This window comes from Eutrigla gurnardus, assembly GCF_963514095.1.
Source record: "Eutrigla gurnardus genome assembly, chromosome: 16".
NCBI classification, from domain to species: Eukaryota; Metazoa; Chordata; class Actinopteri; order Perciformes; family Triglidae; genus Eutrigla; species Eutrigla gurnardus.
The window spans coordinates 2588431-2605097 of NC_139927.1; the positions used below are offsets into that span (position 1 = coordinate 2588431).

The 16667-nt window shown below is 46.3% G+C and overlaps 1 protein-coding gene across 1 annotated transcript in view; it reads right to left on the reverse strand.

Annotated features, from left to right (window-relative positions):
- Positions 1 to 3207: 3207 nt before the first annotated feature.
- Positions 3208 to 16667, reverse strand: part of hivep2a (HIVEP zinc finger 2a) — an 83167-nt gene continuing 69707 nt past the window's right edge. Inside the window, exons 10-17 of the mRNA XM_084030839.1 lie at positions 14841 to 16584; positions 14583 to 14740; positions 11028 to 11203; positions 10472 to 10573; positions 8254 to 9106; positions 7752 to 7863; positions 6099 to 6218; positions 3208 to 5781 (exon numbers count right to left, since the gene is read on the reverse strand). Of these exons, the coding sequence (XP_083886965.1) occupies positions 5050 to 5781; positions 6099 to 6218; positions 7752 to 7863; positions 8254 to 9106; positions 10472 to 10573; positions 11028 to 11203; positions 14583 to 14740; positions 14841 to 16584 (3997 nt within the window). The 3' untranslated portion in view covers positions 3208 to 5049. The remainder of the gene's footprint in view (positions 5782 to 6098; positions 6219 to 7751; positions 7864 to 8253; positions 9107 to 10471; positions 10574 to 11027; positions 11204 to 14582; positions 14741 to 14840; positions 16585 to 16667) is intronic.

Here is a 16667-nt window from a genome sequence, read left to right on the forward strand (position 1 = left end):
CGTTACTTTGCAATGTTACTTTGCAATGTTACTTTGCGGCAACGTCACTTTGCGATGTTACTTTGCGACGTCACTTTGCGATGTTACTTTGCGACGTTACTTTGCGATGTTACTTTGCAACGTTACTTTGCTGCAACGTCACTTTGCAATGTTACTTTGCGACGTTACTTTGCGATGTTACTTTGCAACGTTACTTTGCTGCAACGTCGCTTTGCGATGTTACTTTGCGACGTTACTTTGCAACGTTACTTTGCAATGTTACTTTGCAACGTTACTTTGCAACGTTACTTTGCGACACACACACATACGTCCCACCACAGTGGGTTTGCTACTAACCATTCAGGCATGTAAACAAGCTGAGTTGGTGAAACTCAACCAGTAATGAAAGCTTTCCCAGGGTGCACTCTGAGTCCGTCGGTTGCTCTGACATCGGCTGCGGCGATGATGGCGTGAGTTTGTAAAATAACTCGACTGAGAGGAACGTTGTTGAAGAGCTGGTGAAATGTTGCTTTTATAAGTTAAATTCAATTCAATACTTTGTTGTCAAAACAAGGTGATTGGTGTCTTTGTGCTAATCAGGTTAAAAAGGCAAAGGAACAATCAGTACATACCGGTACATACCGGTACATACCAGTACCATACCAGTAGCATACCGGTACATACCAGTACATACCAGTACCATACCAGTACATACCGGTACATACCGGTACATACCAGTACACACCAGTACCATACCGGTACATACCAGTACCATACCAGTACATACCAGTACATACCGGTACATACCAGTACATACCGGTACATACCAGTACCATACCAGTACATACCAGTACATACCGGTACATACCAGTACACACCAGTACCATACCGGTACATACCAGTACCATACCAGTACAAACCGGTACATACCAGTACATACCGGACATCACAATCATTCAACCAGTAAGAGGCTGTAGAGGCCATGTGCTGATACATTCAGCTCAAGCTTCCTCTTGTACGGAGCATGGAGGAGCAACGAGGAGCATGGAGGAGCAACGAGGAGCATCAAGGAGCAACGAGGAGCATGGAGGAGCAACGAGGAGCATGGAGGAGCAACGAGGAGCATGGAGGAGCAACGAGGAGCATGGAGGAGCAACGAGGAGCATCAAGGAGCAACGAGGAGCATGGAGGAGCAACGAGGAGCATGGAGGAGCAACGAGGAGCATGGAGGAGCAACGAGGAGCATCGAGGAGCAACGAGGAGCCTGACGGCGGGACGTTTTACCCGAGGTGTGAGATCTCTTCCAGAGGGCAGCAGCTTCCTCATTAGGGTTCAGCACCGGACCTCTGCCGACCTGGAGAGGACTGTGAGGGGCTGGTTTTAACTCGGAAACCTGGACGGTCTGGATCTGGAGGGACCGGGTGCCCCTCTGGGCAGATCTAGCAGCTTCGGGGGTTTGACATCTCTGGTGTGTCGGTGAGTGAGGAGTATGTCTTTACATCTCTTGCTTCCAGGCTTGTCAGTAGAACACCAGTGGTGATGTCATAGACTACATCCTGTCGACGCTGCAGGAACAGTGTTAGAAGAAGAAGCACTAATTCCAACCCCGGCACCAACAATCTGTTTGAAATGCTCTTTGAACAAGGTCGGATAATAAGTCTTCACCACATACGACTCCCGCTGTATTCATGCCTTTACTCCGTCTCCACCTCCTTCTGTCTGATTCTTATTTCTAATTTTAATGCACTCCCTGTCATTAGCCATGTCCCACATATGTCTATCTGTCTACTTTTTGTGTGTTTTTTCCTTCCTTTTTGTTGACACAACTGGGTTGGTGTCGACTTACATTTCTGCTGTCAGTCTGTCCGCCGGCGGTGAGTCCCGGTCTTTGATCGGCGGTGATCAAGCCGGTTATTTTGGTCCTGATTAGCGTTCAGGAATCACTTTCATCACTAGTTGGTGTGAGCGTAGTTTCATGGTTCAGCGTATGGAAACCTCCCCAGAGACTGAATGTGTGTGTGTGTGTGTGTGTGTGTGTGTGTGTGTGTGTGTGTGTGTGTGTGTGTGTGTGTGTGTGTGTGTGTCTGCATGTTGTTGGCATGCATGTGCACAGCGTTGCTAAATTAAGCAGACAGATCGTATCTGAACATTTTGCACAAACAAGTTCCTCAATAAACTCCAACGCTGACTGAAGAACTTCACTGTCACACGACCTCGTTTCACAAAGAACGTGGTCATCAATGGTGAAGGACTTTTTTTTGTTAATTTTAAAGTTTTTTGTTGCATATATTGTTAAAAAGGTGCACAATCCTGTCCGTCCAGATGTGATCGAAAAGGATTAAAGAGGAGTTTTTCTTTTTGTAGAAAAAAGACCCTGAATGCAGAAAAGCAGGCAGACGGTAAAATTGAACAAAAAGTGAGCTTTAATGAAAAACTGTCAGGGAACAAAAACCAAGGAAGCAGGCCGAGGGAATACAACAAAATCAGTCTGGACCCTATTTTCCCATATTTTTGTGTCTAATAACATCAATTCTGAATTTGGATCTGGCAACGCCATTTACATCCAATAAAAGTGCTTGTTTTTCCACTGACAGGCTCTGATTGGCTATACTATTATTTACATATATTACTACCTTTACTTCTACTATAACAGTCACTAACAGTGTACAATAATGTGACCACTGTTGCTTTAAAATTGAGAAATATTTAGAGAATGTGGCACCGGGTGGAATATACTGGGAAAACATTGTTGTCGTCCCTCTTAAATCACGACATTCGTTTGAACAAACTACAACAGTCTCATGGTGAATTTTAATCTATTGCTTTCTTTAAGTCGAGGCAAAAAAACCCTCTTAGGTCGAGGAAAACGTGTCACAAACATTCAAAGAAATAGTTTAGTATGTCATGTATGTCATGTATGATAGTATGTATTAATATAATTTCATGATATAATATGTATTAATATAGTGTGTCGTAATATAATGTCATTATATACTATGTAATAATATAGTATGTCATAATGTCATGATATAATATGTATTAATAGTGAGTGTAGATGGACATGGCTCTGGTTGTGATCCGTTAGTCGGTGAGTTTCTCAACAGCAGAGCCGGTTATTATTATCTGGTTCAGACAAAACATGTTGTTCTTATTTCATGACCTGTCAATAATATTTATACTGTAATCATGAAAAAAAAGCAGTAAATAAATAAAAACAGCGCAGCCAAACATGATTCTATTCATATTTATTTGAAAACAACAATCAATTTTTCCACTTCTACTGCGATTCCTTGTTGCAACTGGGGTCATACATGATATATGTATTAAATCCACAGAACACCGTCACAAAGTTACCCTTTTATATGCACATTCACCTTTTTTTTGTCCTTTTTTGTTGTCATTTCCATACAATGACTTGTGCTTTGATATCTTTGAAAGAGAGAAAGAGATTTTTAAAGACATCATTGTCGTCATGATAAGTGTAATAACAGGAGGATCCAAATAGAAAAGAGTCGTAAGAAGAGGATATACTGGTGGAATACACACCGATACACAATACACAGATACACACTCACATTGCAGCTCCGCCCACAAACACCTGACCTGCTGGTTTCAGGATGTTTTCTTGTTGCCCTGCAACAAACACTCCCCCTGCTGGTGAGCAGAGGTTTGGCTGATATTGCTTCTGAGAGGAGGGTGAAGGAACGCAGCACTGTTAGATGTGTTATTGTGATTATTACTGTTCAGACATCTGAGTCTCCTCCTCAACGCTTCCAAGTCTGGAAACTAAACGCTGGGACTTCATAAGGTGCATTCGTCAGAGAGTTTGGTGTTTGTAAGAGAAGAAGTTAAATCAGAGTACTGGGGCGACTACGAGTGTGTTGACTGAATATTCACGTGGACTGGAATGTTTCCCCGTTCAGATATCAGACCGACAGAACCGGACTCAAAACATGTTGGTGTTCAGAAAGATGAGCTACCTTTCATATGGATATCCGCGTGTGTGTGTGTGTGTGTGTGTGTGTGTGTGAGCAGAATGCCGCGGTGCAAGAAGGCATGTTCATTCACTTAATGCTGAGTCTGTGCATCGAAAAAGTCAAAAATAATACCATGAAATAAGTAAAAAAGGAGAAATCACGGGGGAGCAGAGAAATGTACAAGCAAACCACGTAACCTTAATGTGATGTCATTCCAAATGTTAAGTGCAGACAGATAGATAGATCTATATACTGTATGTATTCATATGCTGGGTAAATATTCTGGTAATCTTACTTCTATGTGTATATATACCTCCAAGTAGACATATATAAATAGTCTAACATATAAAGCCATATTACAGTGTACATATCCTCCTAATGTAAGCCATAGCAAAAACCCCATGCTTTACATAGAAAAAGGCATCCACGACATTTAAGAAAAAAATGTACAATTTATGAAACATGGTAACAATAATAAATAGTATTATAGAATTGCTGCTGTACACAAAAAAAGCCATTTTTAAAATTTCACTCATATAAAAATATGTTTTAGTGCAACCGTACGTAATAGTAATATCCATAACTTCACATCGCTTGTCAAGACTTTAAGGTGTCCAGAAAGAAAGAAAGACGGGGGAGGTGGGGGAGGTAAAGGGGGAGGGGGCGGGACTGCATTTATTACAAAGCTGATACGTGAGAGAGTCATATTTACATTGGCCTTCCTGCTTCGTGTGCTTATCAGAAAATAAGCCGAAACAAAGAAGGGAACGATGGAGGAAAAGGCACACACGTCTGATCTGTCCTTAACGACGTACCGCTGAGTCCTGATTGGTCGGTTCGGCCGGGCTCCTGTTGGTGTGTGATGTCATCAACGTGGGAACACACACATCCACGCTGCAGAAGTCCATGTGTGTCTGAGTACCTTCTGACAGCAGTGTGTGTGTGTGTGTGTGTGTGTGTGTGAGAGAGAGAGTGTATAAAGTGAAGTAGAACGTGTTAAAAGTGTGCAAAAGTATGTGTTTCCTCTCTCTGTTGCACGTCATCCCTTCCTATGATCCAAACAAACTAAAGAACTCCTTCCTCCTCCGCAGCCTTACGACGCGTCGCCGCTCATCGTTGTGCTCTCCGCCTCCCCGTCTCTCTTCAGCCGGAGGCTCTCAGAGCCGGGGCTGGGAGGGTGAGGGGAGGAGGAGGAGGAGGGGGGAGTCGGGGAAGGGGAGTGATGGGAGGAGGCGGGGGGGAGTGGCGGGTGGGGAGGCCTGAGCTCCAGGCCGCTAAAGTGCTGAATCCCGGGACCTTGTGGAGGAGAAGGTGAAGGCTGAGGAGACGGTGGCGCCGTGGCGACGGACGGCGAGCGCTGCGGTTGGTGGAAATCGTGGGACAACGCAGAAGGAGAGGAAGAGGAGGACGAGGTCCCGCCTTCTCTCCACCTATCCCCTCTGGCTCCTCCTCCTCCTCTCTCGGCGAGCTCCTCTGAGTCAATGCAGAGCGAGGCGATGGCTTTGGTGCAGGTCTGGATGCTCTCCTCCTGCTCCTGCCTCACCCCTCCCTCCCTCACCCCTCCCTCCCTCACTCCTCCCTCTCTCTCCTGCGATGAGGGGTGAGGTGAAGACGACTCCCTCAGCCTCTCGCCTCGGACTCCCCTCTCGGTGAAGGAGGTGAAATGAGGGGAGGCGGCCTCCTCCTCCGAGGTGCTCTTCTGCAGCAGCAGGCGCGATGCCATCAGTGGCGCCCCCTGCTGGCCCAGAGGGGCGGTGACGGAGGTGGGGACGGAGTGTACCATCTGGATGCCTCCGATGGGGATCATCGGGAACGGAGAACGCACCTGAAATTAAAATGATGGTGAACATCTGCCTCAATCCCACATATAAATCCGCCACGGAAAATAGTCCTCCTGTCATTAGATAGTAACTACAGCGGTCAGGAAACTACTCACTTTAAAATGAATGAGCTGTACTGTAAAATATGTACGACGACATTCTGTATGACCGTTACACTGTGGAGGCATTTTATTATATAAATATTGTGTTTACAATAATGGGGATAAAATATATGAAATGAAATAATGCTACAAAATAAAATGTACAAACCCCAGATATAGAAGGTACAAATACATACTTATAAATGATGAGATTGAAGTACCTGGAGTTGAGAGTGGAGAGGAAGGTGACTGAACAGGACCTGGTGAGGTGGGCTGGACTGGTTGCCGCGGCTACCACCCTGGTCCCGTTCCCCTAGCGACAGTGAGCCCAGACAATGTTCCTGGAAACACAAGCGATGAAAATGAACATGGAAACGTGGATGTAATCACAAACCATTTAGTCAAATGTATTTATTTGTTCTGCTTCTCGGTTCATTTCAATTAAATGTCAAACCCGCAGAACAAACACTCGTTGGACGCCGTGAGTTCAAATAAACACATTTGGGGCTCGCAATGGAAAACCAAATATTTTGTGAGGCGATAAATCAATATGCCTTGATGAGAAGTGCACAGAGATGTGATTGTTCTGGTGTAAGAGAAACAAACACAAAGTGTGAATAACGGTGGTTAAAACATTAATCTGTGATGAGGTCGTATCGATGCCGAGCCAGGCTCGCTCTCTGCTTCACGCTCGCTTTAAGTGGAACCCGCCGCCGCCGCCGCTTAAAGCCGAGCTCTTAAGAAGAAAAACAGCCGCGTTATAAACCACACGAAGTCGGCCAACATCCCGTTACCACGGAAACCAGCAGCCGCTGTTCCATCCAACACACCGAGTCCTGGTTTCCTCGTCCTCTCCAGATGCTTTTCCTCTCCGCTCACTTTCAGGACAAGCAGGAGTGTCAGCGAGGTTATTACAGATCCCCTTTCTTCTGTTTGAACCTTTCTAATGTGTTCTCCTTTTAACTTGATTTGTTTTTGGACGTTAATGAAGTAATGAAAAAATTCATAGTACGTTGAAAAAAGTCCTGAAAAAATTAATGAAAAAATTCATAGTATGTAGAAAAAAATCATCAAAAAAGTTCTGAAAAAATTCATAACATGTAGAAAAAAAATCACAAAAAAATTCATAGCACGTCGAAAAAAGTAATGAAAAAAATTCATAGTATGTAGAACAAAATAGTGAAAAAATCCTGAAAAAAGTCCTGAAAAGATTTATAGTATGTAGAAAAGAAATTACGAAAAAATTCATAGTATGTCGAAAAAGTAATGAAAAAATTCATGAAAAAATTCATAGTATGTCGAAAAAAGTCCTGAAAAAATAATGAAAAAAGTCCTGAAAAAATGTATAGTATGTAGAAAAGTCATAAAAAAAACATGAAAAAATTCATAGTATGTTGAAAAAAGTCATGAAAAACGTCATGAAAAAATTCATAGTATGTAGAGAAAAATAATCAAAAAAGTCCTGAAAAAATATATAGTATGTAGAAAAAAGTCCTGAAAAAGTGAGTGTGTTGAAATAACAGAATGTGGAAAGCTCAATGATTATCTTAAACACCACAGAAAATAAAATCCTCGTCTCAGTCTGATCCGGTTCTTACTCGGCTGCAGTTAAAGGTCAAACATATATAGCTCATCGTGCTTAAATTAAAACCTCTCATTTCAACCTTTGTCCGATCCTACCACATCTACCAGCATCAAAACAGGAAGGGTGTGGTTACGGAGCAATGCCCGCCTTCTGCTCCATTTCATTGGCTGCCTGGGCCGAACTTTAACATTGACAAGCGACGCGACTCCGCCACTGGATCGGAGAGGTTGAGAATATCGTAACTTTTTATACATGTCGAAAAGTGCTAGAAAAGTTTCGGGACTCTTACCGTCTCCATCTCGGTGCTGGTTCTGCAACGCCCCAGAGGACCCAGCTCTGCCGGACCCAGCAGCCCGGCCTGGTGACCCGGTCTGAGGCCCCGCAGGCCACTCTGCTGGCCGCTGGTCACACGGAAAAAAGATACCACATTAAGACTTTTACTAAAGTAAACATCTAGTGGTGACACCACCCCTCCCTTCCAAGCGTGTCGGAGGTCTATAGAGGCCTTCAGGGAACAGAAACGCTATCTCTAGTTTGGTTGGTTCTAGGCTACTATAAACATAAACAGCTCATTCTTCAGGTTATTCAACATTAATGAAAACTTGTTGCTCTAAATCCTAAACACTGTATTTTATAAACAACACATTGGAAGCATCAGTCCTGCATGGCTGACCTTTGAAATCTGATCTTCATGTTCTATTGAAGTGTTTATTTTGTTGTCATGTTTACCTGATTCTACCGACTGTCAAAGAAACTGTTCTAACACACGTAACGTAGATTCTTGGACTCACCTCTGGTGGTGGAGGTGTTGGTGCAGCCCGCGGCGAGGAGACACGGGCCGGATCATCGCCCTGTGGCGTCCTCGGGGTGAAAGGTCACGCTTGTAGTCCCTCCCTGCGGGCGACGTGGGCCGGGACAGAGGGGAGAGCAGCGAGAGGCGGCCCCTCCTGGGGGAGAGGTCCCGCCTGAACCCCCCCGCCGCCCCCAGCTCCCTCTTGGGGGAGACGTGGCGCAGCGGGGAGGCGTCCCGCCGGGGCGACAGGTGTCTGGTGCCGGGCGACAGGTCTCGCCGCGGGGAGAGGTATCGCCGGGCTGACGGCGAGGAGGAAGGGGAGATGGGGGAGGGGCATCCAGAGTGGTCCAGCCCTGGCGAGGACAGGCGGGAGGACGGGAAGGAGAGGTCCGGGGAGGGCACGGGGAGGTCGTCGTCCATGGAGGAGGGCGGAGCCAGCAGCCTGATGCCCAGCGACCTCTGCAGGCCTCGCTGGTAGTCTGCCGGGTCGTGGTCGCTGGGCGGGGCCTGAGGCGTGATCTGGATGCTCGGCACCGTGGTGAAGTAGCCGAACAGCGGCGGCTTGTTGGCGTTGCCCAGGAGGTCGGAGTGGTGCGGGAGGCGAGGAGCCGGGTAGGAGGAGGCCACGGCCGTGATGGACATGGAGGCCAGGCTGTACGGCTGCGGGCTGGTGGAGCGCGAGCGAGTCTTCGGGGTGGAGTCGCCGTCGTAGTCGTCCTCATCATCCTCGTCATCGTCCACCTCATCGCCGTCCTCGTCGCCGCCGTCCGAGTCATCGGCGTCTGAGAACTGGTGATCCGCCATGGCGCCTCGGGATATCTTCTCTGACTTCTGGCCTTCATCTCCGACGTCTAGAGGAGGAGGAGGAGGAGGAGGAGGAGGAGGAGGAGGAGGAGGAGATCAGAAGGGAGAAAGTAAAGTGGAGGAAGTGGAGAGAAACAGTATTAATATGTGGTCACCACTGAAACCACACTCCTCCCGGCTCAACCAATCACAGGAACCTAAATACAACCACGTCATTGAGACACGGTGGTGTTTCTGCAGGACGGACAGAATTTTTGTACATATTTTCAAACCTTTTTGCAGTTTTTCTGATTCTTTGGTTTTTAGTATATATATGTTATTATTTCCTATTTGAGGTATGAACTATGTTTCTACTGTGTGTGTGTGTGTGTGTGTGTGTGTGTGTGTGTGTGTGTGTGTGTGTGTGTCTGACAAAACCTTACTTTACACTAAAACACAACATTTATGTGAAGTTCCTGTTCTGTAGCCACTGACAGATTTCATTTCCACCTCTCAGATAATTCTCTAGACAAACAGTAAAGTATGCACCAACGTCCTGGAGCTCCACAACCAGTAATATTCACATCATATCAAATTAAACCCAGTCTCCAGAAATATGAATAACATAATTCCCTTTGATGGAACAGCACGGCCATAAAAACACTCTTAGGTTGGTATGAAAGTGTAATAATATGCAGATGAAATGAAAAGGGGATTTTAAATGTTTAATTTCCTTGTAGATGTGAGATAGAAAAGTATAACTCATGTGAAAATATTACTGGATACATTTGTGACTTAAATCCTAAATTTCCAAATGAAACAAACTAATTAAAAGTTGATGTAAATGTACACAGATAATACTGTGACTTATCAATGACATCCTGCTCCAGCACTTACATATCCTTCATCGTTTCAACCTAACGAGTCCTAACGAGGTCAGTGTTGGACTACAGCTGTTGTTGTTGTTGTTGTTGTTGTTGTTGTTGTTGTTGATGGTGAACATGAACTAATCCCACTCATTTCAAGCTTCATTATCAGCTCATCTAAAGATTAACGAGACGCTGAACCAAACCGTTCACAAACGCTGAGATGATCATTTATTATCGGTGAATATTTCATGGGAAATCACATTCAAACCTCTCAGACCCACAACATCTTCCCCAGTCATAATGATCAGATTATTATCCTATCGGCTTATTAACGCCACGGCCAACTTCATGGATCACGAAGAGAAAAAATACCATAAACGGGAAACGACGAGGAAAATGTCGGAAAAGGAAATTTCGTCTTTAAAATGGTTGGTGGGAATTTATTATAATAATCTAATAAAGGACTCCAAACAAATGGTTTTTCTTTTTGTTCTCTTCTGTGTGTGTGTGTGTGTGTGTGTGTGTGTGTGTGTGTGTGTGTGTGTGTGTGTTAGTCTTTCCTACCTCCTTCGTCTGCCTCCGTGTCCTCCACAGAAGACATGGACACTCCCAACTCCAGACACTTTTTCATATGAGCCTTAGACTTCATGTGCTTCGTCAGGTTCCCTACAGATCACACACACACACACACACACACACACACACACACACACACACACACACACACACACACACCGTTTAATGACTAAGTCTTACTGGAAACCAGAGCTTGTTTGGCTGCAGAGGGACAAAGAAAGAGAGTGAAATGGAAATAGAAGCAGCGAGACCACAAAATTACAATTTACAAATTATATATAATTTATCCATAATGTGATGTAATGACAAAATGACTCTGGGTTGAATACAGAGTCAGACTCATTCTGTACATGGGGGGGTAATGTCTTCTTATTAAAGATGAGATGTCAGTCCTGTTGGACCACAGCGACGGATAAACAGCCTCTCTGCAGGTTTACTTACTTCCATGCTTACTTCTTGGGTCAAAGCTCTAATGTGGAGTTTTCCTCATGAATATCTGATAAAAGCCCGACAACATGCGCTGAATGAGATCGAAGAAGCCCACCTTTGGTCTTGAAGGCGAAGTTGCAGAACTTGCAGACGTAGGGCCGGACGTCGGTGTGCGTCCGGATGTGTTTCTTCAGCATGCTGGGTTTCTTACAGCGGATGCCACATTCCTCACAGATGTACTTCCCCCGCCCGCGACCTCGGACGTACACGTAGTCCTCGTTGGATTTGTACCTGAACGCAGAGCAAGGAGCAGATCATGTAGACGCGTTTCTGCTTTAAATGAAGACGTTTGAGCATGTTTTACTTCAAGATTAGTGATTAAAAGCAACAAAATCAATTTAGACCTTTAATTCTGGATCATATCAACGTCACGTGATACACTTCAAAATGCAACTTATATTATTCCATAAAAACATACGTAATAAATAACTTTAAAACGGCATTTAATCCAGAAGCAACAATAAAATGAAATCTACATAGATTTACAGGATATAAATGTGCATCTGAACCTTCGGACAAAGTAAATCTTATGTTTTAGCTGTAAGTTTTACCTCAATGATACTCGCCTCTGTTTTAAAGATGCATCATAGCATTAACATTTTAATAGGAATATTTAATGTTTTATGGAGAGGGATATTTTACAGTGTCATAACCCCAAACATATCTGGTATTTTCTTGTTGATGATTGAATCTGAGGATCTGTGGTGAATTAAAATCTGATGAACTCATGTTTGCCCAACATTAGAATACGTTTTCCAGATGTTTTTTATGTTTTATTAGGAATACCTGAGATGAACCCAACGACTTAACAACATAAAGTACAACAACATCAAGAACGTATTCCTTAATAACAATCTTCCTCGTGGATTATCAGATACAAAACTCCTCTTCAGTTCCACCATCACACATTCATGAAGCGTAGCCGAGGTTTCTCTGTTTCAGGGATCAGAAGCTGAACTGGGAACCAGTTCTCGGTGTCTTCATGCTGGTTCTTTCTCTCTAGAAGCAGACCACAGTCCTGCCTCCATATCCTTCCACAGACATGATGTTCTGTCCCGGCTTGGCGGCGGGGTCGGTCTGCCGTGGAGAGAAGCGACCACCGATCAGACGATCACAGCTCCTCTGTGAAGTCTGTGTGGTGAAACGTTTAAACGGCTGGTGAACTGTGGAGTGACGGTGCGTTCAGGGCCCCTTGTGTCGAAGGAGGTCAAGTATCAGGTTCATCAAACGCTGCGTCCGCCGGCGAGATTCGTCTTTCAGCTGCCGTCGCCGAGCGGGAAATACCTCGCAGCGCTTCCCCGGGTCGAGACGTTTACACAGCTGCGGCCGCTTCACCAGAAATGAATTATGATTATTTTGTTTTTCTTCGATCGTATTCGCAGCACACGGTAAGACCATGAAGCGGATTCTCTTTCAAAACCACGAAACCTTTCAGGGGACGCGACGACGCAGCGGATCGGTTTCACCGCCAGAACTCGCACTTCGTGGATTTCATCCCGGGAAGACTTTCCTTCTTCTTTAAGTCCTGCGTGTGTTTTCACTTTTCTTATGACTGTATGCACACTGTTACGCTCATGCATGTGTGTGTGTTTCTATGCTTCTATCCACTTATTGCTTCTAAAGTGTCCTTCGGGGACAAAAGGGAATAACTTCACTGTCTGATGCATTTAATAACGGCCTGTGTGTGTGTGTGTGTGTGTGTGTGTGTGTGTGTGTGTGTGTGTGTGTGCGTGTGCGTGTGTGTGTGTGTGCGTGTGTGTGCGTGTGTGTGTGTGTGTGTGTGCGTGTGCGTGTGTGTGTGTGTGTGCGTGCGTGCGCGTGCGTGCGTGTGTGCGTGTGTGTGTGTGTGTGTGTGTGTGTGTGTGTGTGTGTGTGCGTGTGTGTGTGTGTGTGTGTGTGTGTGTGTGTGTGTGTGCGTGCGCGTGCGTGTGTGTGTGTGTGTGTGTGTATGTGTGTGTGTGTTCCATCCAGTAACCTCGTCTCATTGGCTCGACTGTTAAACCATAAAACATTAAATACAGGAGGAATGTCTCAGACTACACAGCTTTGGACAACTTCTTCTTTCTCTGTGGAAAACACTGCAACTTTAATCATAGAATTAATAATAGCAATGACAATAAAGGATCTCCATCGCTATGACAACCGAGGCTTTGTTGTCATCCGCATTGACTCGGCGTCTGCTCGCTGTGTTAACTGTGGTTGATGCAGTAAAATAGGAACGCCCGGCTGGGATAATAAACATGAGTTTGTATTTAAAAACCGGGGTCGAGGAAAGTGGAAGGCCTTTACGAGGACACCTACATGTTGGTACGTTCCACCGCCGCCCGACCACGGCGTTACAACAGTCACAACATTCAACCTGCTGGTTTCATGCTGAGCAACACCAATCCTCAAATCTCTGAAGAAGGCAGGTTTACCAAAAAACATCAGTCAGGCTAAAAATAACTCGGGACACTGAGGTTTGGATGCACTTCTTCAGGTCGGAGACAACGTGACTTCACAACAACTCTTCCTGCTGACGCGACGTTCAACAAGCAACAGTTATAATTAGTAATAATACTAATGTCCTGCAATGAGACTGGCTGGTCCAAAAAGTCTATTTAAAATAAATGAAATAAACTTATTTCACATCTCAGGAGTTCCTTTTTCTAATCATGTGGTACAAATCAAATGGACTTCAGTGTAACATCCTAAAACTTAAAATTAGGAATGTAACTAAAGTACAATACATATCAAATTAAGACTTCATCTCTTATTAACATAAACAAAATGAACAAATGTGCTGATGTTAGAAAAAGGCTTTTAAAACCCAACTAATGAGGGAGGGATCCCACTTCACACTGGTCTATAAAAGGGAGAGAGAGAATCATGAAAGCCGACATGCAAGTCTTTAGCCCGCGATGGCTTCACCAGACACCAATTAACCCCAAAGAATAGGCTGTAAAAGGAAAAGCCCTTTTTATATATTTACATATATGAATTATGCTCAACCAGACGTCTTTAAAGTTCACCCAGAGGTCACCCGGGTGCGTTGTTGAATATTATAAAAACAAGTCTAGATGTCTGAGGTTTGGATTCAGGCTGAGATCCTCACGTCGGGTTTCTCTTCGTGTTGAAACATAAAGGATTGAAGCTCTGAAGCTCTTTGTCTGAGAACATTAACGGTTCCCCTCAACATTTCTCCGTGTTAGATTTCTACTGTTGTCTTCCAGCCAGGTTTGTTTGTTTGTGTTTTCTGCAGCAGTGCAGACATTTACATGTTAATTTCCTTGTAAGACCGTCTCTAGAACTTTTTGATCGTTGACTTTTAAGTCTCATTAGGGCTCAAACTACTTTGCAGACACTTTAAATTCTGGTAGTGTTCCCACTCATATAGTCTTACAGTAATAGACTTCCAATCTGCTCCCTGCTGTTCCCACTGGTCTCCAAGGAGGGATTCAACACACTACAACAATAATACGGGTTTCATCTGCATCAAAGTGCAAGGGCAAACAGCAAGAACTACATTTAAATGATTTATGGTTCAGATTTAATGGAATAGAAAACAAACGGTGTTATCTCTCACTAGAATACGTGTGATATTACATGAGATAAATGTTAAAGGACTTACCCGCCTTCGAAGATCTTGATGCGTGTCGGTTCGGTGGCGGGCTGTTTGACCGAGACCTCCTTCTCCACCTGCTCCTCCTTCGAACGCTCCCATGACACCACTCCCTTCATCTTCCTCCCAAAATGGCCGACATCAACTGGCATCAGCTCCGGCTTCAACTACAGAGAGGAAGAAGGAAAGAGGAGAGCCGTAGCATGAATCAACCGGTCACACTTCCTGTGACTGACATGACTTTTACATGCGCGTACGTCAGCATACCTGATCGAACCTCAGCTTCCAGGCTACAGACGACACCAGCTTCCCAGAGCTGGGTGGCGCCATGGCTGCGGTGGAGTACATCAGGTCGGTGTTCCTCCTCTGCTTGGAGCGCAGCAGGGCGAGCGCCGCCTTGGTGCTGAGGTTCAGAGGGTTGGGGTCGTAGGAGCTCACGGACCAGGAGTTGTAGACGGAGCTGTGCAGGGCGGTCGGGCTGCTGTTGGGTTTGGTGTAGTTCAGGAAACACCAGCTGACCCTGCTCATGGTGCGCAGGCTCGGGAACTGGAAAAACTGCTGGACGTCAGCCACGTCGGTGAGCAGTAGAGTCTGGCCCGCCGCTCCGGGCAACACCGCGCTTTGGTTGGCGGCGAGCTGGACCAGCATGCTGACGGGGATCTCGCTGCTCGTGGGCTGGTTTGCCGGTTTGTCGTCGGCGTCCTCTGCATCGTTGGAGGACACCATGGACTGGGGGCTGGAGCTGGACTCTGGGACCGAGTCGTCCACATCCAGCTCCTCTGGGGAGTCCCGACCGCACGATGCCGGGGAGCGGTCCGTGACAATCTGGAGGGGAGGAGTGAAGCTCTCGGCACGGGGAACATCGGGGAGGTGGGGGGCAGAGGATCGGACGGGAATGGTAATCTTGGCGGGGAAGTCACTGAGTGGAGGAGAAGAGGACATCCTCTCCGAATCGTCCATGGAGCCCTCGCTCTTCAGAAGAGCTCGCTGACCTCGGCCTTGCCCCTTCTCCGGTTTGTTCTCGGCCCCACTCAGCTCCACCGCACTCATCTCCTTCACGATCTGTCCGTACATCTTCTCCTCCTTCACCCTCTTCTGCTGCTTCGTCTCGATGACGAGCTCCAGGGAGCTGGCGGGGGAAAGCATGCGCTTGCTGCCTCCGACGCCAGATCCCGAGGCATCCGTGGTGGATATGGTGCCTGACGTCAGCGACAGTGGGATCCCTGTGTTCAGGCGTTGCTCCGGTAGTGAATCTGGAACCTTGCAGGGCGGGTATCGCAGCAGAGCACCATCAGTCTGTCCGAGGAAGTGGGACAGGTTGAAACCTGATCCACTCACACCTCCAGGTGTTTTGCTGACGCTCACAGAGACGACTGGAGACCTGGATGAGCCGATGCCTTGTGCCCCGCTGCCATGGGAAGCTATCAGCTGGCTAACACTGGTGTACATAACACTGCCATACGATGGCACATTGGTTTGAATCCGCACAGGAACCAGCATACCAGGTAGAGAAGCCTGGGAGCCCAGGCTCTGGGTGGCAAAGACGGGCTGGACCTGCTGCAGGAGCATGGCGCGGGCACCGGTGGAACTGGGCAGGGAGTGCTTGGAGGAGAGAGAGGCAAAGTTTTGCTGTTGGGGGGACAGGGGAGAGCTGCGAGACGAGTAAGAGGGGTACATGTGTGAGCTCGGGTTGGCTGACTGTCCGTCATGCGGCTGCTGATCGTGGATCTCGTGCAGGGAGTGGAGGGGTTGTTGTTTGTGGAGCGGATGACCGGCCAGCGAGCCTGGTGACCTGATGTGGAGCTTTTGGAGTTGCTGCTGGGCCTGGATGGTCAGCTGCTGTCTGGGTGTCTGACCGGCGTCCTGACTCCAGAACAGACCGGGTTGCTGGTAAGAAAGGAAGGGGGGGCCACTCGGGTACTGCTGGAGTAGTTCTTTATTCACGACCTCGTGACCTTGATATTCTCCCTCTGATGACGAGCCCTGAGCCTGCAGGCGATGCTGATGGGACCTATTATGGAGAAAAGGTTGAATATTCTACTGCCATTGTTGAAAAAGTACTAGCATTAACAAAATACTTTGCATTCCATATTG